Source organism: Monodon monoceros, unplaced genomic scaffold, assembly GCF_005190385.1.
Source record: "Monodon monoceros isolate NGI ecotype Baffin Bay Population unplaced genomic scaffold, NGI_Narwhal_1 Super_Scaffold_4, whole genome shotgun sequence".
Classification (NCBI taxonomy): Eukaryota; Metazoa; Chordata; class Mammalia; order Artiodactyla; family Monodontidae; genus Monodon; species Monodon monoceros.
In genome coordinates, this window is record NW_021703781.1 from 52,255,311 (window position 1) to 52,279,347 (window position 24,037).

General features: G+C 43.7%; 1 protein-coding gene across 1 annotated transcript in view; it reads right to left on the bottom strand.

The window, feature by feature from the left end:
- Positions 1 to 24,037, bottom strand: part of MMS19 (MMS19 homolog, cytosolic iron-sulfur assembly component) — a 32,180-nt gene that overhangs the window by 2,389 nt on the left and 5,754 nt on the right. Inside the window, exons 2-23 of the mRNA XM_029245217.1 lie at positions 18,715 to 18,763; positions 16,654 to 16,754; positions 15,823 to 15,908; positions 15,358 to 15,432; positions 14,878 to 14,947; positions 14,367 to 14,495; positions 14,220 to 14,281; positions 8,275 to 8,361; positions 7,774 to 7,848; positions 7,287 to 7,364; positions 6,630 to 6,768; positions 6,226 to 6,380; positions 5,882 to 5,960; positions 5,346 to 5,471; positions 5,069 to 5,150; positions 4,663 to 4,760; positions 4,409 to 4,558; positions 2,738 to 2,893; positions 1,826 to 1,925; positions 1,238 to 1,340; positions 1,019 to 1,087; positions 665 to 791 (exon numbers count right to left, since the gene is read on the bottom strand). Of these exons, the coding sequence (XP_029101050.1) occupies positions 665 to 791; positions 1,019 to 1,087; positions 1,238 to 1,340; positions 1,826 to 1,925; positions 2,738 to 2,893; positions 4,409 to 4,558; positions 4,663 to 4,760; positions 5,069 to 5,150; positions 5,346 to 5,471; positions 5,882 to 5,960; positions 6,226 to 6,380; positions 6,630 to 6,768; positions 7,287 to 7,364; positions 7,774 to 7,848; positions 8,275 to 8,361; positions 14,220 to 14,281; positions 14,367 to 14,495; positions 14,878 to 14,947; positions 15,358 to 15,432; positions 15,823 to 15,908; positions 16,654 to 16,754; positions 18,715 to 18,763 (2,196 nt within the window). The remainder of the gene's footprint in view (positions 1 to 664; positions 792 to 1,018; positions 1,088 to 1,237; positions 1,341 to 1,825; positions 1,926 to 2,737; positions 2,894 to 4,408; positions 4,559 to 4,662; positions 4,761 to 5,068; positions 5,151 to 5,345; positions 5,472 to 5,881; positions 5,961 to 6,225; positions 6,381 to 6,629; positions 6,769 to 7,286; positions 7,365 to 7,773; positions 7,849 to 8,274; positions 8,362 to 14,219; positions 14,282 to 14,366; positions 14,496 to 14,877; positions 14,948 to 15,357; positions 15,433 to 15,822; positions 15,909 to 16,653; positions 16,755 to 18,714; positions 18,764 to 24,037) is intronic.

Sequence of the window (24,037 nt, forward strand, 5' to 3'; positions counted from 1 at the left end):
CTACACATGTCCGTTTTACCAACAAAGGTGTAAATCATTTAAATGTAGAAGCCATTAGAAAAAACCAATATTGTTTTGGTTGTGGATTTGGCCCACTCAGCTCTAGGACACCAGCACAAGAGCCTGGTATTCCCATAATGTAGGGGTGCTGGCATTCGAAAAAGAGTTGTCTACTTCTAATAAAGAATTACCCCTAAGGGCTTCCCTGGTGGTGCAGTGGTTGAGAGTCCGCCTGCCGATGCAGGGGACACGGGTTCATGCCCCGGTCTGGGAAGATCCCACATGCCGCGGAGCGGCTGGGCCCGTGAGCCGTGGCCGCTGAGCCTGTGCGTCCGGAGCCTGTGCTCCGCAACGGGAGAGGCCACAATAGTGAGAGGACCCCGTACCGCAAAAAAAAAAAAAAAAAAGATTTACCCCTAATAGCTCTTTGTAGGGAATAGGATGACAGAACTAGATAGAGCACTCTGCTTGAAGCCCTTATCTTATGTCCTATAAAGCTTTGCCCAACTCTGGTCTTGACTCTTGTCCCACGGGCTGTCCCTTGGAAAGCCCTATTATTGATATATTAGCTAACTTCCTTTAAAAAGAGAATGAGAACTAAACGTCAAGATTTCATCAGAAGTTGATTCAGGGAGGCTCCCAACCCACAGCCTCACTCCAGTACCTGCAGGATGCTTGTTCAGAAGTCCTGCAAAGCACTTGGCAGCAGCAGTGGAAGAGAAGGGGCAGTTGTGGCAGCAGCTCAGCTCTAAAAGTTCCCGCATGAGTTGGTTCAGCTGAGGGATTTCCACCTATAGAAAACCTGGCCATGTCATGGACCCAGAGAACACTTGAACTCTAAGAGACACCCAGGAGAGAGTGGCAGCAGGGGCCAGGGTGGATGGGAAATAAACTCTCCAGTGGGAAAAGCAGAAAGTCAGCTTAGCTTGTGACAAATTTCAGCCCAGAAGTCACCCAGGATTCACCTCCCCGGGTCAGGGTTAAACTAGGGTACGCCCCAAATGTTGTGGTCTCTTACATTTCGAGGCAGGGAGCAGACAAAGGCCATAAGCAGTGCAACCAGCCGCCTCTGCCCTGAGGAGCCATCCTACAGAGGAAGAGGAAGAAGAGCCTTAACAAGCCTGTCCTGCTAGCAAGAGGCTTGTCTGCCCTGAGGATACCCATCCCAGGTTAGCCCTAAAAATCTGAAGGACAGAAGTCCTAAGATTCTCCCCAATCTGATCCATCAGACCCTTACCTGGAATGGTTGGAATCTGCCAGGGAAGCTGTTTTCAGGCAGGAATGTGATGTTGCCATCCAAGAAAAGGGGCACAATGTGGGCAACACTCTGGGCAGCCAAGCTGGGGGGAGAGCACTAGGTGTCACCGAGGAGCCAGGGCTCTACAGCAGCCCTGGGGTTCCTGGTAGTCACTGAGTCCGTGGGCCAGAGCATGATCATTCACATCTTCAACAAATATTAATTCAGCACATATTATATGCCAGGAACCATTCCTGTTCTAGGCCTTGGTGCTACAGCAGTGAACAAGACAGATCAAATCCCTGTTCTCCTGGACCTTACGATCTAGCGAGAGAACTCAATGTGTATTTCAGAAGTGCTCCACAGGTGACTCTCATGCACATCTGCAGCTAAGAGCCATTAGTCTCTGGCCCCCAGTCCATGATGCTAAAAGGCCCCTTCTTACTTTGCCAGCAAGACTTAACAAAACAAAAGCTGCCTCCATGTTTCAATCTGGGTAAAAGGACAGCTCAAAAGGAAGTTATTTGCTGCTTCTTCCCAAGAATTCTGTCCTCCCTGGGATCAAGTCACATCCATGATTATACTCACTCAGGGCTCAAGTGGGTGGTGGCAGTGCCAATGACAGACACCATGGCGGCCAAGACCTCATCCTGCAACAGCACTTTCTTCAGAACTGGGTGCTCCTTCTCTGCAAAATCAACACACACACAATCACAGGCCATGACTGTGGCTCAGACGATTAGGTCCTGTCATCATCATGACTCTGGGCCTTGACTCTAGTTACAAGAGGAGCAGTTTTTAAACTGTCCTCTAGTAGTGCTGTAGCCCTGAGAAGCAGCAAGGCACCAGAAGTAGGAGTGTGTAATGCAGGCCATAGGGAGCTCCCGAGAACTTTGTGCAGTCCTTTTGACTGGGCAACAGTGGAAAATAAGGCTAGCTAATGTGAACATTCTTAACATCAGAAATGTTAGTCTTTTCAAAAACTTAAAGGTAACATGGATTTATCTTCATGGGTCCTTTTATACAGCAGCTACCACACATACATTACTGTTGCCAAGCACTGCACATTAACTTATTTAATCCTTACCAACTACCCTGTGATATAGATATTACTCTCTATCAACCCCATAAAGTGAGGAAACAGAAGCTTAGAAAGGCTATCTTCATCTAAGTTGGCAAGTGGTAGAGTTGACCATGAAACCCAACCAGGTCTGCTTGACTCCAGAGCCTAATTCTAACTAATCTAATTACACAGCAACTAAGGGGGAAAAAGTGTGCATCCTTTTGAGTGTTGCTAACACTAGTAGATTTTGGTTCCTGCCGAAGGTCAGCTTGGCACCCTCTGCTTGAAGTGAAATCTCATTATGTGGACACAGGATTCAAAAGAAGCCTCTGCTGGTACAAAATGCAATACCAGTGATACCCCGAGGGTGGCAGTGCTGTTCAACACTAGTGGAAGGCTGATTCGGGAGGAGGGAGGGGTGAGGTGGAGGAAGTTACCTGGCATGGAAGCCTGCACAGCCAAGGCAAGCAGGCAAGGTATAGCTGTCTGATGGAAATACCAGCAGCTCTCGGGGTCTTGCTGGCATTTTTCTGCCACCTGCTGGAGACTCTGACAGACAGCAATAACTTCACTTGTTCCTGCAACCGTATTCCCTGTGTGGTGAGAAAGTTCTCTGTAAGGTTTTCTTAAAAGCACTTCCAGGTCTGTCATATACAGAATATGGGAAGAATAATCGAAGACGAGTAACTAAAGAGACCAAGAGTGTCTTATAAAGAGCCAAGTCATTTTATCCAGGAGCTGAGACCTGCCCAGCCAGCTCTGCAACAGAAGCATTCATACACAGCTGATCGTTGAACAAGGCGGGGGTAAGGGGAGCCGACCCTCCTGTACAGTCGAAAATCCACGTGCAAGTTATAATGGTCCCTCTTTACACAGTTCCTCCATAGCTGCAGTTCTGCATCTGTGGACTCAACCAACCACAAGCATATTGTACTATAGTTTTTACTACTGAAAAAAATCTGTATACGTGGACCTGTGCTGTTCAGACTTGTTTTGTTCAAGGGTCAGCTGTACATTCTCATTTAGTTTTCATAACAACTCTCTTAGAAATATCATTTTCCCCATTTTATAGAGGAGGATGTGGAGGCTCAATAAATTACCAGTGGTTTTTCCAGGGTAACAGGGAAAAAGTCAGGAATCAAACCCAGGCCACGCTCTGAGTCCAGTGTTCTACTTTACATCAGGTGCTGGATCATCCACAAAGGGCCGGGCAGTGCAGAGTGGGGCACTTAGGGAATTAGTGAGGTTCTATGGTGTGCATGCACAGGTTCACAACAGCAATAGCTGCTGTCACTTATGAGGAGCAGTGCTTCTCAAACTCCAGGGTATGTACAGGTTACTTGGAGATCCAGTTAAAACGCAGATTCTGATCAGTGGCACCTGAGATTCTGCATTTCTAATAAACTCCCAGATAATACCCGTGCTGCTGGTTGATGAACCCTATTTTGAGTAGCTTGGCCTTACAGTGGTGCTTTTCTTAAAAATTTTATTTATGTTTTTATTTTTGGCTGCGTTGGGTCTTCGTTGCTGCACGCAGGCTTTCTCTAGTTGCGGCGAGTGGGGGCTACTCTTTGTTGCGGTGCATGGGCTTCTCATTGCGGTGGCTTCTCTTGTTGCAGAGCACAGGCTCTAGGTGTGTGGGCTTCAGTAGTTGTGGCGCGCGGGCTCAGCAGTTGTGGCTCACAGGCTCTAGAGTGCAGGCTCAGTAGTTGTGGTGCACGGGCTTAGCTGCTCCGCGGCATGTGGGATCTTCCCGGACCGGGGCACAAACCCGTGTCCCCTGCATCGGCAGGCGGACTCTCAACCACTGCGCCACCAGGGAAGCCCGGCAAGCGATTCTTAACCACTGCTCCACCAGGGAAGTCCCCAGTGGTGCTTTTCAATGGCCTCCGTGGGCATTCTTAATAACTGTTGCCCAAGTCTCATCCCTCCTCAGAGGCTGAATCAGTTGGACTGACTAAGACCCACGCATTCAGCACTTTTTAAAAGTTCCCATGTGACTCTTACTATAGCCACCACTGGAACCACTGCTTTAGAGGCATCAACTCCAAACCTGACTATGGTTCCCCCTTCAGCCCAGTTCCTTGAGGACTGTTCCTGGTAGTTACCTTTGTTCATCTGGCGGAGATGCTGCAGCAGAAGAGGCAGGGTCTCCTTGACAATACTGGCATGTGTGGATATAGCTGACAAGGCTTGCAGACAGCGCCGATGCCGGGAGCATTTGGTGGGCCCATCCCCTCTAGCCAAATCTGACTCCTCTGAAAGCAGCCCAGGAGACAAGGTTTCACTGTGTGATGGCAAGCACGAAGGCCCCCAAGCCTCCCTGGGAAGGGGTAAGCCATGGAAGATCAGAGACACATACCTATACAGAGCTCCCCAGCAAGCCTGGGCACTAGGTGGCTGCTGAAGGCCACAGGGTAGAGAGTGGCCAGGGTTCCTGATGCTTCCAGTGCTGCCACCCTGCCGGGGCACAAGGCAGATGAGCATTAGCTGAGCCTTGACCCATGGCTCTCTTGCCTAGGCCTGCCATTAGGCAGATTCAGGAGTGTGGGCTTCTGAAGCCACCTTGCTGAAGAGTAGGATTCCAGTACTTACACCACTAAGTTGGACCGGGCTTCTTAATGCCCAAGAAAAGAGAGCATTCCCACACCTCCAACCGGGGAGCAGCCAGAGCCAAGCACAGGGCCCACCTCCCCTACGGAAAGCCAAGGGTCGGAAGCACAGAGCCCTGGAACAGCTTGCTCGATCTCGCTGCCTTATATTCTCACCAACTCTGGGAATCCTCCTCCAGGAAGCTCAGTCTGTATAGGTGACCCACTGCCAGCTCCAAGTCCCCAGAAGACAGGAGATCTGTGCAGGAAGGAAACACGGACCTCATCTTTCTTCCCCTACAGCCATCACAACCCTTCCTAAAGTCCTATAAGAAGTCCCAAATCATCCAGAGTTGTAGTGAGAACCAGGGAATTAAGATTGCTCTTCACTTAAGACAGAAAATCACAAGAAAGGGACCAATACTCCTATCTTTTCTCTTTCCCTTTAGCGTACCTGGCTGGGCACCCAAGACTGTGAGTGTACGGATGCCAACAAGCTGAAGCTGGGTGCTGGGGTCCGTCAGGGCCATGAATACCAGTGAGCACAGCTGGTCCTTGAAGCCACTCAGAGGCCTTTCATCTAGGAAGAGACAGAGTCCAGGTTAGAGGGACATCCTATTCAGAAGTGATGCAAAGATAACCTGGGACAGATTTTTTTTTTTTGCCGTGCTGCGTGGCATGTGGGATCTTAATTCCCTGACCAGGGATCGAACCCGTGCCTCCTGCGGTGGAAGCACAGAGTCTTAAGCACTGGACCGCCACGGAATTCCCGGGGCAGATTTAAAGAATTTAATCCATTGGGTATCTGGGAAGTACACTAGGAAAGAAATCAACAGCTCTCAACTGTTAAGTGTTCTCTTGGGCTACATCCTCAGAACAACAGGTCCACTGTTCTAGACTACTTCTCTGTAGCGCTCTTTGCCTGCCATCCTTTATAGGGCTATAGTGCTCAGCAGCCCCCAGGATACCACATCTAGAAGATGGCCTCACCCTTGTCTTCATAGCTCCATTTCTGTTGCAGCTTCAAGAAACCCAGGATCATTTCAAGGATTGTCCGCCGCTGGTTGCTCTGTAATGTTTTAAGGGGTATTCAAGTCTAAAAATACTTTATTTTTAAAGGATTTCAGTCCTGCTACTTGCAGAATTGGGGAGAATTATCCTTTTACATAAGAGTGTCAGGAAAAGAGTGAACAAGGGAACCAGCAGCAGCAAATGGGAGCAAAACCCGAGATCTACTATATCTAGGCCTAAGCTCAATGCTTAGCGCTCTCTCTGTGAGACAGCGATCCTGGCAAGGGGTCCCATCATTTCCCCAACAGATTCTGCTTCCTTACCTGACTGTGCTTGTGGAACTGTTCCAGCAGTAGGGGCAGCACGTTGCTGGTGATGTGGTCACAGGCCCGGGCAGACGCACCTGCAGCCGCCTGCAACAATTTGGCACTAGGCCACACCAGTTTCATGTCTGGTTCACACAGATGGTGCCTGCAGTCTAGAAAGGCAGCACATCACAGACCTAGGGAGTAGGCTGAATGTTGCCTGGTTCCCCTGCAGGCCATAGAAGTTGGAGGCTGAGCCCTGGGACAGCTGGCTAGCAGTTACCACTTAAATTGCTTTCAATTCAAAGCAGGGCTCCAGCACCCAAATCACTGAACATGGGGGCCACTCATGAAGGGTCACTGGCCTTAAGGAATTTCTCTGTTGTGCTCACTCCCCTTTCTAGCTGCCATGGCCCCATTACCCTGTAGAATGTTGCTAAGGAAGGAGTCAAGGAGGTCCTCAGCATCAGCCCTCAGCACAGAGCGAGACAAACACGCAGTCAGGGAGTTAAGGGCTGCCAGGCCCTCGGCCTCTACCCGCTCACTTGCCGTCTGGAACACCTGTCAGGGAGGGATCCCATGGCTACTGAGGTGAGCCTGCACCAGGTGAGACCCCGCCCACCTACTGCCTATTTCCTTTGCGGGGAGGGGGTGGTGAGAACCTTTGGGGCACAGCAATGGAAATTAACCCCCCAAATGAGTTTCTTCTCAATTGGTGTATTCTCACTAAGTCCTCAGTCCCACTAGGATTGATACACATACTTTTTGAGAAACTGAATACGACTTTGAGCAGTGGTTGTTGGGAACCCCTTTCCTAAGTCTCTTCCTCTCCCGCTCTACTCAGCATGACCTACGCTCCTTACCATGGAAGGACAGGAATTGGGCACTGTGCGAGACTGATCATGTGCCACCACCAAACAGCTCACCCTACCCCTGTCATTCAACTAGAAGTATGCCCCCTTGCTCTCTTGCTGAATAACCAAGCACAGCAACAGAGGGAAAAGGATACAGTGTGTTATTTCCCCTCGTGCCTGACAACCAGGAGTTAATGGTAGTGAGTTTATCTCAGTAACACTAACCTCTCTGCGGATAGAAGCCCAAAGGCTGGGGAGGAAGTCCTTTAGTTCTTTCTGTCCGTACACAGCACAGCAAGCATTCTGCCAAGGAAAGCACAGGTAATGGCTATCTACACACTCAGACTTCCTAGGATATGCAGGCCCCTCAGCATAATGGCACCTAAAAGACCCCGGCTCTCAGCAGTAAACCAGCAGGATTTCATAACCATCCTACCCAGGTCACTGAAAAATAGGAGCTTGTCCTGACTGATGGAAAACAAGCATGAAGAGGGAGCCCTGGTCAGCCTTTCCTCAGCTGCCACTCAGTTACTACAGAACAAGACAAAATGCAACTGGGGGCTTTAGGTCAACATATAGGCCCGGATTCTGGGTATCCCTCTCTTGAGGCCAATGAACTATTCCCTGGCTCTCCAAGAATCAATTCATAATCCTTTAGCACCCCTAAATTGTCTAAAGACAGCTAGATCCTCAAAAGAGAACAATCACTCACCAGAGTCTGCAGAGAATCCAGCTTGGCACTCAGAATCTCGGAATCCACTTTCTCAATCAGCAGGGGGAGCAGGAACTGTGGGAGAGAAGGAAGAACTAAAGAGTGAGATATGGGTAGTGCTGCAGCCACACTAAGGCCAACCATGTCCTCACTGCCACCAGTTCCCAGGGGTAGGTGTTACATCAAGGAGCTATACTCGAGTCGAGAGTTGTGACTGTAAACTAACCTCCCTCTCAATCCATGGCCAGACTCCCAGTGACCTGAGAAGTGGGCTAGCTGGCAAAGCTAAAGAATTTCAAAAGATAGCACCAAATAGGGATTGGTTTACTATTTTAAATGAAGAGATGGTGAAGTTTTTTACTTCGAAGGTCTGAAGACACTTGCAAGATGCCATAACCTAAAATGTATACTGGAACTTTCTTTTCCCCCATGCTTTTACTGTTCTTTCTTCAGACCCTTCTGTGGGTTGAGGCCACATAACCTAACTTTGGCTAGACCCACCTCAGCAAATCGTGGTGTAGAAGCCAGCACAGCTCGAAGACTCAGGATGAGATCTTCTCTCTGGATACCATGGGGATCATTAGGTGGCTGGAAAAGGGAGAAGGGGGCGTGAGCTTGTATAACTCTTCAGACCACCCCTGGACACAGGAGTGAACCTGGCAACCCTGCAGAATAGGGTGAGATTTACACCCAATCTGGCAGAAGAAGTTTATGGTATGAGGCCCCAGCAGGAAGACTGCTTGCTCTTACATGTTCCTTGGGAATTTTTGTCTGTTGGACATTTATTTTCTATCTGATCACACAGTTTCCATCTGATCTATCATCTCACCACTCAGAGATAAGCACCCTTAACTTTCTGGTGCAAGTTTCTTCTCTGTATATATACTATTATGACTATGTGATTGGTAGACGCTGTTTCCCTTTAAAATATATACACTTTTAAAAAATGTGATCTTTTGAATATATTTTCTGCAATCTATTTTTTCACTTAATACTAGGTACATTTTTTCATGTTATTAAATTATTTTTTCATAGCATTAGTTTTAGTGGCTGATACTATTTCATTGTGTGGTTGAGTCACAGTTTATTTGGATAATCACCCTTTGATGGACATTTCTATTTTTTTACCATTATAAAAAGCTGTAATTCTGGCATTATAAAAACTTTCATGATTTCTGCATCAAGAAGGCAGATTTTTTTTTTATTGAAGTATATAGTTGACTTACAATACTGTGTTTGTTTCAGGTGTACAGTAAAGTGATTCACTTATATACATATATATATTTTTCAGATTCTTTTCCACTATAGGTTATTATAAGATACTGAACATAGTTCCCTGTGTTATACAGTAAATCCTTGTTGTTTATCTATTTTATATATAGTGGTATGTATCTGTTAATCCCATACTCCTAATTTATTCCTCCTCACCTTTCCCCTTTGATAACCATAAAGTTTGTTTTCTATATCTTTGAGTCTGTTTCTGTTTTGTAAATAAATTCATTTATATTACTTTTAGATTCCACATATAAGTGATATCATATAATATTTGTCTTTCTCTGTCTTACTTTACTCAGTATGATAATCTCTAGGTCCATCGATGTTGCTGCAAATGGCATTATTTCATTCTTTTTTATGGCTGAGTAGTATTCCAGTGTGTGTGTGTGTGTGTGTGTGTGTGTGTGTGTGTGTGTGTTTGTGTGTGTGTGTGTATAAACACACACATACTCACATACACGCACCCCCCCCAACATCTTTATCCATTCATCTGTTGAACGTTTAGGTTGCTTCCATGTCTTGGCTCTTGTATATAGTGCTGCTATGAACACTGGGGTGCATATATCTTTTCAAATTAGAGTTTTCATCTTTTCTGGATATATGCCCAGGTGTGGGATGGCTGGATCATATGGTGGCTCTATTTTCAGTTTTTTAAGGAACCTCCATACTGTTTTCCATAGTGGCTGCACCAATTTACATTCCCACCAACAGTGGAGAGTTCCCTTTTCTCTACACCTTCTCCAGCATTTATTATTTGTAGACTTTTTGATGATGGCCATTCTAACAGGTGTGAGGTGATACCTCATTGTAGTTTTGATTTGCATCTTTTCATGTGCCTGTTGGCCACGTGTATGTCAAGAAGGCACACTGAAAACATACATCAGATTTTCCTTTTCTCTTTAGAAACCCCACCAAAAATACAGTAAAGGGATTTTCCTTTTTTTTCTTTTTTTTTTTTTAAAGCTATAAAGCTAAAGGTTGACGAGAACAGGATAAGGGATGTTAGCAACAAAACTGTAGAAGGTGAAAAGCAGATGGATAAGAAGAAAATGACTTAGCAGAGCCAAGACAACAGAATCCTCAGTAGGCTTGGGGAATGCTGAGTAACTCCCCATATACACCAGTCTCCTCAAAAGGCTTCGCAACCAGAAGTACCAGGTACCTTTGGAATTGCGAGTGGGGTTCGAGAAGCAATCTGACCTCCGAGATTGCTTCTCAAGTCCTCCCTAGCTGCAGTAGAATCTGGAGGTTTAATTCTTTAGAGAAGGTAAGACAGAGGTCTAGTCTTAGAGACATAGGTGCAGCTGAGGGCCTGGGTGCTGAATCAAAAGGGGTTTAAGTGGGAATTCCCCAGTGGTCCAGTAGTTAGGACTCAGTGCTTTCACTACCAGGGCCCGGGTTCAACCCCTGATTGGGGAACGGCACGGCAGGAAAAAAAAAAAAAAGGTCTAAGTGATACAGTTTTGAGAATTGAGACTTTCCAACCCCTTCCAGCCCTATTTGCTTGTAGCCAGATTTCTCCCTCTAGGCTGATCTAAGGTCTTTTTCTAGAAGAACCTGACTAGCCCAAGAGGAAGAATACACTGGGGGTTCCCAAGCTGTCCATGTAAGCCACTATACAGGGAAGTTCATCCTCAGCCAGCCCATTCCCTGTGCTCAGAGCTCCCACTCAACTTTATAATTCTCACTTTGAAACATGTGCAAACTCCCAAGGATTACCAGATATCTGAAGAAAGCCTCTAACCTGGAAATAGAGACCAAAAACAAAAAAAAAAAACTTGGAGGAAACAAAGACCACATATGTGGGGAGAGTTTTCAAAAACAGTAAGAAAGTAATTCATTCATGGATTAAATAAGAACAGAATGCTAAAGAAAAAAAGACCACCAGTCTTAACTTGGTGGTCCAGCAGTTAAGGCTCCGAGCTCCCAATGCAGGGGGCCTGGGTTCGATCCCTGGTCAGGGAACGAGATCCTGCATGCCGCAACTAAGAGCCTGCATGCCACAACTAAAAGATCCTGCATGGTGCAACTAAAGATCCTGCATGTGGCAACAAAGATCCTGCGTGCTGCGACTAAGATCCAGCACAGCCAAATAAATAAATATTTAAAAAAACAAAACAAAAGACGTTCAAGAGATCATCAAAAATGACAATAAAAGGCCCTGGGAAAATGGATAAAGAAGACGTGGTACATATATACAAAGGAATATTACTCAGCCATAAAAAGGAATGAAATTGGGTCATTTGTAGAGACGTGGATGGACCTGGAGAGTGTCATACAGAGTGAAGTAAGTCAGAAAGAAAAGCAAATATCGTATAATAACGCATATATGTGGAATTTAGAGAAATGGTATAGATGATCTTATTTGCAAAGCAGATATAGAGACACAGATGTTGAGAACAAATGTATGGATACAAAGGGGGAAAGGGGTGGGGTGGGAGGAATTGGGAGACTGGATTGACACATATATATTATTGATACTATGTATAAAATAGACAACTGATGGGAACATACTGTATAGCACAGGGAACTCTACCTAATGCACTGTGGTGACCTAAATGGGAGGGAAGTCCAAAAGGGAGGGGATATCTGTATGTGTATGGCTGATTCATTTTGTTGTGCGGTGGAGGCTAACACAACATTGTAAAACAACCATACTCCAATAAAAATTAATTAAAAAAAAAAACGTCCTGGGAAATTCAAAGCATGAGAGCAGAAATGAGAAACAAAATCAATAGAAGGGGTTAATAGGAGATGTGCTAGTCCTGGGCCTTTCTGCCCTCAGAGCCATTCCTTGGGCTGACCACTGCAGGCTACATTTCCCAGGCTCCCATAATGGCCTGGGTTCAGCCAACGGGAAGCACTTGTAGAAGAATGCAGGTCAGAAGGAAAGGAAACCCCAGGGCATTTCTTCCCATTTCTCCAATTTAGTGGGCGCTTTCAGCATTGGCAGCATCTCCTCCATGGCTCCAGCTCCTACTGATAGGCCTATGTTTTTGTCATACTCTCAGCCCCTGAGGTCCAGTAACATCAACTCTTCCCTTTGTCCCTCCAGCCTAGGGGTGATAATGGCTTCCTGCTATTGATAGGTTGCCTCACTATCCCGTTTGGCTTCTCAGCTTTCCCATAACTTGTAAAAACAATTTCCTGCATTAAATTATTTCTGTTTTAAATACCAAAGTGGTTTCTGTTTTCATGCCTGGACTTTGACTGACAGAAAAGATAAAATTGTAGAATTTTCTTATAAACTAACGAAAAGGTAGAGGTAAGAAATATGAAAGAAAAGTAGGAGATTCAGAGGTCTAACAGAAGACTGATAGGAGTTCCAAAAGGATGGAACAGAGAAAACAGAGGGAAAGAAATCATCAAAGAAAGAATGCAAGAACATTTCCCAGGACTGAAGGACATGAGTTTCCAGATTGATGGGACCTACCAAGTACCCAATACAATGCATGAAAGCAGACCCGTACTAAGGCACATAATTGTGAATTTTCAATATATTGGGGGAAAATAATCAAAACTTAAAAGCTTCCAGAAAAGAGGAAAAAAAGTGACCATAAAGTTTTGCAAATCAAAAAGAATTTAGACTTCTTCACAGCAACTGAAAATTAGAGGTAAATGTAGCAATGCCTTCAATTTCATACCCATATTGTCAATAAGTGGGAGGAAAGAATGAAGACATTCTAGATTTACAAAAATCTAAATGTTTCACTCTTTTTACACACTGGGGAAGCTAATAAGGGATGTGCACCACCAAAATGAGGGAGTAAACTATAAAATAGGAAGTACATAAACCCAGGAGATAAGAGATCCAATCCAAGAGAAAAGACAAAGGAATCCCTAGATGATGGTAAAGGAAGATTATCTACTCTGCATTAAGAGTAGGAAGCAACCAGTTAAGACTGTATGGCCAAGTTAAGAATGGTTTTTACATTTTTAAGTCATTGAAAAAAAATCAAAAGAATAGTATCTTGTGACACATGAAAATTATATGAAATTTAAATTTCCGTGTCCATAAATAAAGTTTTATTGCAATATAGCCACTGTACCACATTCCAGTGTCTATGGCCATTTCTGTGCTAGAACAGCAGAGGTGAGGAGCTTCAACAGAGACCATATAGCCTGCAAAGTCTAAAATAGTAACTATCTGGCCCTAACAGAAAGTTTGCTGACCCCTACACACAGGATAGGAACCATCACTTATACTGATGTGATCCACTGTGAGGATGGCAAATGGCCAAAACAGATTGGTAAGACCATAAAGAATATTTCTAACATAAATTGTTACACTAAAAGCCAGGTGTCCCTATTTAAAAGGCTTAAGTTCTTCTGAGAAGAAACAGTGATACTGATTACAAAAGAGATGAAAAGAATATCAGAGCGGTGGTCCCAAGCAGTTGATGTCAACTAGAATAAGCTGGTTAAGAAATTCCCTATGGCAAAAATGGCTGTGTATCTTTAAAGGCACTGAGAGTCAGTGCTCCAATGTAGTTTGGTATGCTGTGGTATAACTCCTTTCATTTTTTCCAAATCACTAATGCTTGCAGTACACATACCCATGCGTACCCATATAGCGATGAGACCCTCAGTATTTGGAAAAAGAAGGAAAATCAAGATGCAGAGTGGGAGGAAAGTCCGAGGGCATCAGAGCAAACACCTCCTGTACACCCTATGCTCAACTGTGTCGTCTGTGTTTAGTCAATTTGTTTCTACTGCCTGAGATGCACCCTCAGAATCCAGGATCATCTCCTACACATCCTTCAGAAACCAACAGAAATCCTATCTTATCTGTGAAGTCAGTTCCTGCCTACTCTAGCTCACACTAAACTCTGTCTTCTTTGAACAATTATAACACCACTTGTTTTGGTCCACAATCTCTTACTGTTACTTAAATGTTTCAACTTTCAAGGACATGAATCATGTTATACAATCCTGTAGTTCGAAGCACTACATACTTTGTCAAGGAGTCTCCCAAATACCTGCCGAATTGAACCCTTCCTCCCATGGCAAATGTTTTTCCACTTGCCAGTTTACTAAAACATTAAGTTCTTGAGGGCGGGGATTGTTTCTTTTGTTCACCGCTGCACCCTCAGGGCCTAGAACTGGGCCTGGCACATAACAGACACTGGACAAATATTTGAATGAGTGAATGAATGAAAGGTGCTACTTACAGGGGTAAAATCAATAGGGAAGTAACAGGATGTCACTTCAAACAACTCCTCCGCAAAGGGTCCTAAGGCAACAGAGAAAGAATGAAGACTTATAAGTCTCTCATCTGACAAGCCCCAACCAGCTAATTGAAGGCTACAAGGGTGTACCCAGGCTATAGTCTCTGGAGATGAGGTCATGGACGATGCGGAAGGCCACCAGAAGATTACGGGGATCCTTTTCCCCATCCATCACCTGGATGAAGCCAAAGGTGAAATCAGCTCCTAGGCCCTTCAGCTCTGCGGAGGAGAGAACAAGATCATTACTGTCCCGTGGGATAGAAAGCTGGGCTTTCTTCTGGCCTGTGTTCTCCCTCTGCTATCACTGACTTTCCTGCCTACCAGAGCAGGCCCTTTCTGTTTTCCTATTCCAAGAGAGTTCCCAGTGAAGAGAAGATGTGCAACAATACATAATTGTTACAGCGGTAAGAATTTAAAACATCAGCTCAAACTCCACTGTTTCTTTACTTTCCTGGGGAGTGAGTGGCTCCCAGTTTCCCTTTATCATCCTCTCAAAGTACTGGCTCTTCTATATCACCCCTGGGCTAAAATGAGTCCTGGTAATGGGGGGAAAAAAAGATGTGCTCACTTTTCAGATTTTCCAGAGAGCCCTGCCTCTTACCTTCTTCCCGGGTTCGCATGAAGTTGGTGATGATACTGTAGACTGTGTGTCGGTCCACCTGTGGCAGGGACTTGGTAGGAGAGACAGGAAGTAGGTAAAGAAAGTGCCCAAAGAATACCTCAGCTGACAAAACTACTTCCTGCTTCACAATCTCTAAGTGGACAGTGCTCTTTACACCAGTATAAGATGAACCTCAGAGGAAATGTAGAGAAAGGATACGGCTATTGCCCAGCAGTCCAGCAGTGGAACCGATAACCAAAACCTGTCTGCTGTATGCCTTACTTTAAGTGTAAGAGGACACAGGTCAGACATAATGGCATGCCTCGCTCTCCTTATACAGTAGCAAGGGATAGCATGTGAACATGGTCAAAGACCTGAAAGAGTTCAGAACTTAGAAGGCAGTTTTTTTTGCCATCTAATTCTAGTTATGTCAATGGCTGGGAGATAGAGGAGAATACCAAGGTGACTGTTATCACTCACCTGTACGTGGACCTCCTGGAAGATGGCTTTAAGCACAGAGACAGCCAGCCCTGGGGGCAGGGCCACACACAGGCTCTGGGGGAGAAGAGAAGTGTGAGCACAGAGGGAATTCTGGGAATTCTAGCACAGCCTTCAAGACACAAGCCTAAAACAGGGCTATTTAGCTACAGTGGGAATCACAACATCCAGGTTTGGGAAGAAGTGCTAACAGTGAGATACATGGTCCCTTTTCTCAAGTTGATTAGGTCTCTGCAGCTCCTTCCAGTTTGGCTTTGAATTCCAGTCCCCAAAGGATACTTTTACTCTACAAACTAAAAACAGAAGTGGAGCTGGCTGAGACTAGTTTACTCCCACATCTGGGCATCTGCTTTGAAGCACTTGAAGTCTCACCCTCTAAGGGGAAGGAGAGAATTCACTGGAAATAGGTTCCTGCAAACATGGTATGTAATACAAAAAAGAACTCACAAGTGCCCTCAAACCCTGCAGGACAGACGGGATCACAAGATGATGGTCCTTCAGCCGGTTCTCATAGAATAGGATCAAGTGTACCACTGCACAGACCAGAAATTCAGCCGTTAGTTTACACAGGCTGGAGGAGGGCCCACCGGCTTTGCTCCTTCCCAAAGTTTATAAGGACTGTTCCTGCTTGGGCTTCACTACAAATTTTCTCCTTCACTGAGAGATATGTCCCAAGCCCTCCCATTTGAGGGTGACTTCCTTGATCTGTCAGGAAAATAGGTGAACATCTTTTATTATCCATTCTCACTAGGTCACAATCAAACCCATTCTCAAGCCGAGAACTGCCTTTCTACAGAACTTGGGTTGGCAAATTTTCTCAAAGGGCCAGACAGTAAATATTTTAGGCTTGTAGGACATAGTATGTCAAAACTACTCAACTGGGCCACTGTAACATAAAAGCAGCATACACAATAGGTAAATAAGTGGGCATGGCTAGATGCTAATAAAGCTTTATAGAAGATAAATAAGTTGTTGGCTTTTTTCCTCAGGACTTCAAAACACTTTGATATTTCATTACTTTTCCACTCCATCTATGAAACACTACTTTGTCCATTTTACAAAGAGGGGAAGATATGCTGAAAAATACTGTCTAAGGCTACATTTGAAATCCATGTGTCTTGTGTCTCAATTCTTATCTTCTCTGCCACATATACCAGTGAGGAATGAAGACCCTGAATTAAGAGTTCACAGATACCTTATGTCCTCCCTCCCTCCCTGTAAAGTTGGCTTGAATAGATCGAGGCCTTGGCTCAGCACTCCTACTAGCGATGCCAGTACCTTCCTTCTCCAGGAGCAAGGAGTGACACTGCAGTAGCACCTGTGACAAGAGCTGGATTCCTCGTGCCCGAGTTCGGGGTTCTGGATTCTCTAGAGAGGACCTGGGGTAAAGTAAGATAGAGACAGCCTGACATTACCCAGTTCAAACTTTTGAAGTAAATATTTTGCAATTAGTCACACTTACCCCCTGGGCATGGAAGCCAGCCCAGGAAGGTATTCTGGAGGTGCTTAGCATTACAGACAACACTAAGGCCAATCCCCAGATTGACCTGGCATCATTAGAGGCATACATGACACCACAGCCAACAGAAGTGTCCATCTCCAGGCACTGACTGGGCATGGGGCTTACTCCTTCTCATACAACTGTGACATTCCTCTGAAACAGAGCTTAGCAGCTAACCACAGGGCTCAAGAGATGACTGGCAGCTGCAGCTTCTACCAAAACAGGAGGAGAATAAATATATCACTGTTAAAGCAACCACTGTAGTCTTAGGGACCATATCGTCTTTATAACTGGAAGACCATTATGGTCTTTATAATTGGAAGTTTACAAAGTAAGATGGTCAGAGTAAAGGTTTTAACTATTTAGCATTATTGATATGGGAGGACCTAGGCTGAAACAACAAGGAGGTGATTTATTTTCAAAACAACTCACATTTAGACATACCAGGAGGAATCTAAGTAAATGCAGGAGGTAGAAGACTTCTGAAGGAGAACTGGCCAGGATACATGAATGAAACCTCAAGGTTAAGAGTATCTATAGCTAGGGGTAATGGGGTAAAAAGAATCTCACTTTTGACAGAATCCTTAGGACAGGAACTTATAGAAAGGTAGAAGTAGAAAACTGTGCATTTAAAAATGGACCAAGGCACACAAATGCTCATAGCAGCATTATTCAGAATAGCCAAAATGTGGAAACAACTCAGATATCCCTCAACTGATGAATGGTTAAACAAAATGTGGTATACCCATATAATAGAATATTGTTCAGCAAGAAATGAAGTACTGATACATGCCACAACAGGGATGAACTTTGAAAACATTATGCTAAGTGAAAGAAGCCAATCACAAAGGTTACATATTACTGTATAATTCCATTTATGTGAAATTTTCAGCACAGGCAAATCCACAGAGACAGAGTAGATTAGTGGTTGCCAGGGGCTAGGAAGAGAAAGGAATGGGGAGTGATTGCTAATGGGCGTGGGGTTTCTCTTTGGGGTGATGAAAATGTCTTAAAACTGACTGTGATAAGGGTCATACAAATCTGTGAATACACACTTTAAAATGGTGAACTTTATGATACATAAATTGTATCTCGATAAAGCTGTTATTTAAAAAAAAATGGACCAAGGCCACAACATGAGGAGAGAGGCCAAAAGGTCTCTTATGTGGGAAAAATGCATAATAGTGACCTTACTCCCCCACCCTCTCCCCAATTTTCTAGTTTTTTCTGTTTCAGAAGACATGCTAGCCATGACAGTTAACAACCTTCTCTAATTTAAATGTCAATTTAAATGGTCTACCAAGTATGAAATATGAGGAAAGCAGACATTAGACTACAAGCATATAGTTCCTCTGGAGCTTGGAATATCTGGTGGTAACACTGGTCTTCCAGCTGTTTTTCCAAGCCTTTTCTTATAGTGGGGAACCTGGTGCAAGGTCAGCCTCTTGACCACTCCCCAGGCTGGGCTCACAGCAGGTCTGAGTCAGAGGTAGGCTGACTAGAATCCTATTGGGGAGGGTGGGTCTAAAGAAGCAGAAGAGGAATCCCAGCTCTAATTAACTAACAGTTGATGGCTTTCAACCACCCATCTCAGCCTAAACCTGTGGGCTGACCCAGGAGCTAATGTGACCCATAGGCGGTGTTCCCAACACTTCCTTAGGGGCCTCAGTCAGGTGGCAAGAATCATTTTTCAGGAGAAACACTGGCTTAACCTGAAGTACTGATATGGGAGGGGGAGGAGGGTGTTGGGCTACAGTGGGAGAAATTCAGGACAAAATAACTTTTTCAGAGTGCAGCGCCAGGGCTGGAGGCTGGTATTCTAGAGCAGAGGCTCTTACCCAAGGGCTTCCACCACTTGTAACACCGTATAGCTTCCAGATTTCACATCTAAAGGAAAGAAGAAAAAGAAATCTGAAAAAACAAAAATAAAATTCCATCCCAGGGTTCAATGGTTCTAATTACCAATGTTTTTGCCTACCCTAGGTCTTACACCATGGGGCCCACTGTGCTTGCCAAGAGCCTCTCCTACATGAAAAGCATTTCTGTAACACTTCAAGTATGCAGCTCCAAGTATAAAAACTGAAAAGAAAGTCAATATATCATTTGCAGGTAACTGTTTATCTAGAAAATCCAAGAGAAATAAATGAAAAAAATCAAACAAAATAATTCATTAGGGTGGCTAGGTACAAAATTAATATGAAATTAAGAACTTTCACATACACACATACAATAGCCTGAAAATTTATATAAAGGAAAAAAGAGCCTATTTACAATAGCAACAAATAAAAATAAAAAAGAGAGAAAGAGAGAGAAAAATACCTAGATATAAACCTAACAAAAAATGTGAATATTTGGGGACTTCTCTGGTGGCTCAGTGGTTAAGAATTTGCCTGCCAATGCAGGGGACACAGGTTCAATCCCTGCTCCGGGAAGATCCCACATGCCGTGGAGCAACTGAACCCATGTGCCACAACTACTGAGCCTGCACTCTAGAGCCTGAGAGCCACAACTACTGAGCCCATGCGCCAAAACTACTGAAGCCCGTGCGCTCTATGGCCTGCGTGCCACAACTACTGAGCCCACGTGCTGCAACTACTGTAGCCCACGCACCTAGAGCCTGTGCTCCACAACAAAAGAAGCCACCGCAATGAGAAGCCCACGCACTGCAACGAAGAGTAGCCCCTGCTCACTGCAACTACAGAAAACCTGCAAGCAGCAACAAAGACCCAACGCAGGCAAAAAAAAAAAAAAAAAATATATATATATATATATAAATGTGAATATCTGAATGGTGAAAACTTTGAAGAACCACTGAGAAAGTTACTGTGTTAAAAATAATACATAATTAGACAGGCAAATTCTGAAAAAGAGCAATGAGGGAGGGAGGGAAGGCAGTTCTTCCAGATAGTAAAAGATTGTTAGAAAGTCACAGTAATTAAAATACCGTATAGTTTTTTGTTTTTGTTTTTTTTTTTTTGGCGGTACGCGGGCCTCTCACTGTTGTGGCCTCTCCCGTTGCAGAGCACAGGCTCTGGACGTGCAGGCTTAGCGGCCATGGCTCATGGGCCCAGCTGCTCCGCGGCATGTGGGATCTTCCCGGACCCGGGCACGAACCCGCGTCCCCTGCATTGGCAGGCGGACTCTTAACCACTGCGCCACCAGGGAAGCCCATAAAATACTGTATAGTTTTGAATATACTTTATGTTTTCCATAATAAAAGTAACCAGTGTAGTATGAGTTCATATTCAAAGAAATCAATGGTACAGAAATAGAATAGCAAATCCAGAAAGAGACACAAATACATGAGAATATGATTTTAAAAATCATATTTCAATTAATGAAAAACAGACTATTCAATAAATGGTGTTGGCATGATTGGGTAAATATTTGAAACAAACAAACAAACAAACAAACCAATGGCTCTGAATCTTTCACCAAAGTAAATATCAAATGGATTAAAGAAAAAAACACACAAGAACATTTCTAAGTATAACATAGTTATATTTAGCCATAAAAGAAAAGATTGGTTAAAATCAGCTACATTAAAAAAAAAATTGGATTTTCTGCAAGGCAAAAACAAACATCATAAGACAAACTGGGAAAAAATATTTGCAATTCTTATAACAAAGGGCTATTTTACCAATATAAAAAGCACTTCTACAAGTCATTGAGAAAAAAGACCAACAACCAATTTTAAAAGATGCTCAACCATATTAACAACAGGAATGCAAATTCAACTCCCCAAAACGTTGGTTTTTAACATACTAGACTGGCAAAGATCAAACATTTTGTATCACGCTTTTGTTTGGTGATGGTGCGTGGAATTAAGGCACTCTTAAACACTGTAGGTGGAGTAAAAATTGGTACTGCCCTTTTATGGAGCACCCCCCCCCCTTTTTTTGGCCGCGCCTGTGGGGCATGGAGGATTTTAACTGCTTGACTAGGGATCGAACCTGCGCCCCCTGCAGTGGAAGCGCGGAGTCTTAACCACTGGACCACTTAACCACTGGACCACCAGAGAAGTCCCTATAGAAGGCAATTTGAAAACACTTTTTAAATTACAAATGTATGTAGGCTTTAATCCAGGGAATCTTCTCAGAATTTATCCTACATACTTGTAAAAGTGCAAAATAATGCATGTACAAGTTTTTTCATTTCAGAATGATTTATAATAGCAAATGACTGCAAACAACAAATGGCTGGGACATGGAAGCAACCTAAGTGTCCATCGACAGATGAATGGATAAAGATGTGGCACATATATACAATGGAATATTACTCAGCCATAGAAAGGAACGAAATTGGGTCATCTGTAGAGAGGAGGATGGACCTAGAGACTACAGAGTGAAGTAAGTCAGAAAGAGAAAAACAAATGTCATATATTGACGCATATATGTGGAATCTAGAAAAATGGTACAGATGAACCAGTTTGCAAGGTAGAAATAGAGACACAGATGTAGAGAACAAACCTATGGACACCAAGGGGGGAAAGTGGCGGGGAGGGTGGTGGTGGTGGTGGTGGTGGGATGAATTGGGAGATTGGGATTGACATGTATACACTAATATGTATAAAATAGATAACTAATAAGAACCTGCTGTATAAACAATACATAAATAAAATTTAAAAAAAAAAGAAACAAGTTAAATAAGTTATAGTACATCCATAATAGAATTCTCTGTAACTACTTAGGAAAAAAATTGAAAAAAGACTGAGGAACCTGTATATTTATACTGATAGTGGGAAAAGATTTAAAAGCAGAACATAAATAGAGTGTACATAAATAGTATATAGTATGTGCATAGCATTGTTTTTAAAGGGAGGGAGAATTATTTCTATTTGTATTTATTTATATCTCTAGAAGATGAAAGGAATTAGTAACACTGGTTGTCTCTAGGGAGGGAGACGGGTAGCTGGGGGTTGAGAGGTAGACTTAAAAAAATGTTTTACACTTTGGAATAATTTTAGATTTAAAAAAAGGTTGTAAAGACAGTATAGAGTTCCTGTATACCCCTTGCCCAGTTTCCCTGAATGTTACCATCTTACATAGTACATCTGTCGAAACTAACAGAGATTAGCATTTGTATATTACTTTTAATTAAACTCTAGACTTTATTCAGATTTTACCAGTTTTTCCACTAATGTAATTTTCCTGTTTCAGGATCCAATTAAGGATACCACATCGCAACTAGCCATCATAAATCCTTAGTCTCCTCTAGTCTGTGAAAGTTTCTCAGTCTTCCCTGCTTTTCATGACCTTGATTTTAAAAGAATTACTTTATAGAATGTCCCTTGATATGGGTTTCTTTGATGTTTTCCTCATGTTTAGCCTGGGGTTATGGATTTGGAGAAAGAATAGCATAGAGGTGAAGTGCCTTTCTCATCACATCATATCATAGGTACAGTATATCAACATGACTTATCACTGGTGATTTTAACTTTGATCACTTGGTTAAGGTAGTGTCAGCAGGTCTCTGCACCATACATACTATTTTTTCTTTTCCCACACTCTTTCCTTTGGAAGGGAGTCACTAAGTCCAGTCCACAGTTAAGGGGAAACGGGAGATTAAGCTTCATTTCCTAGAAGGAGAGTATTTATCTATGTTATTTGGAGTTATTCTAAGGAAGATTCATCTCTTTTCTTCATTTATTCAGTTGTTTACATCAGCATAAGCTCATGTATATTTATTTTATTCCTTGGGTTATAATCCAATACTAGGTGTTTTTTTGTTTTTTTTTGCGGTGCGCGGGCCTCTCACTGTTGTGGCCTCTCCCATTGCGGAGCACAGGCTCCGGACGCGCAGGCTCAGCGGCCATGGCTCACGGGCCTACCCGCTCTGCGGCATGTGGGATCTTCCCGGACCAGGGCGCGAACCCGTGTCCCCTGCATCGGCAGGCGGACTCTCAACCACTGCGCCACCAGGGAAGCCCCAATACTAGGTTATTTTCTTGCTCAAATTTTCTATCTTTGGCCATGGGGAGCTTTTTTAGGTTGGCACCAGTGTCCCTTTGACATGCCCCATCCTTTTATTTTTTTAAGTGCTTTCTTACTTTCTGGCACTACAAAATACTACAGGGTCATCTTGTAACTTCCCTGCCCCAACCCTTGAATCAGCCTTTTCTCCAAGAAGCCCTGGTTCCTTTTATTGGAGAATGGTATTAAAAACCAAGATCTGGGTGTAACTGTGCTCATTGCTATTGGGGTGTCACTGCCTCTAGGCCCTCCTCAGCAGAGAGAGCTGGGAAATATATGTAGGTATCCTAACCCACGTATACACACATATTATCATTATGTCTGTATCTACCCATATATATTAAACTAAACATAAGATCATATTAGTCTCCTCTCTAATCTAGTGCCACAGGGTTCATTCTAGCCTTCCCCCTTGCTTATTTGTAATTTATTTCTCTGACAGTGAGAAACCTGGTTCCCATTATCTATTATACCATTTATTATTCTTTTCAACACTAGTGTAGCTAATAAACTACTTTCAGAATTGTCAGCCTCTGTGAGAAACAAATTTATAAGCAGAGTACAGTATTTATGTACAGTTTTGTCTTTAGCCTTATAGTCTCCAGACAAAATACTGTTTTCCAAAGTCACTTAGATCAGCTTTTCCCCCCACCCCCTTTAGCAAGGATATATCATACACTAGTAATATAGTAAATTCATTTGTCACAGTCTGCATGCCATCTTGGGATGGAAGGGAGACTTCTCACTGTGTATCCTTTTGCACCTTTTGAATGTTGCACCATGTGAGTGTATTACTTATTTTTGAAAATGCAATTTTAACAGCACAATGGTAATTCACATAGATCTAACAGAATCATCTTGGGATAAATTTTCAAAGGAGAAACAAAGAGCAAAGGTTAGCCATCTTCCTAAGCGTTTGATTAACGTAGAGGAGTTTTAGCTCAATAAGGTGTGGCAATCAGGGAATTACTTTCGCAGCCTGTTCTGGGTCCCCAACCCACCTACTTCTAAATGCAAGACCTAATTAGTCGGCTCTCGACAACACCAGACTTTGGCTAGGTGAAAAACAGGCTTGAGAAAACTCCTAAACTTCCAGTCCCCCTTAAGTCTGTAGTCTCTGAACAATAGCTGTGAACTGAGCTGAGGCGCAATCTGGTACTAGAGTAAGAAGTCCGATCTGACTGAGGAA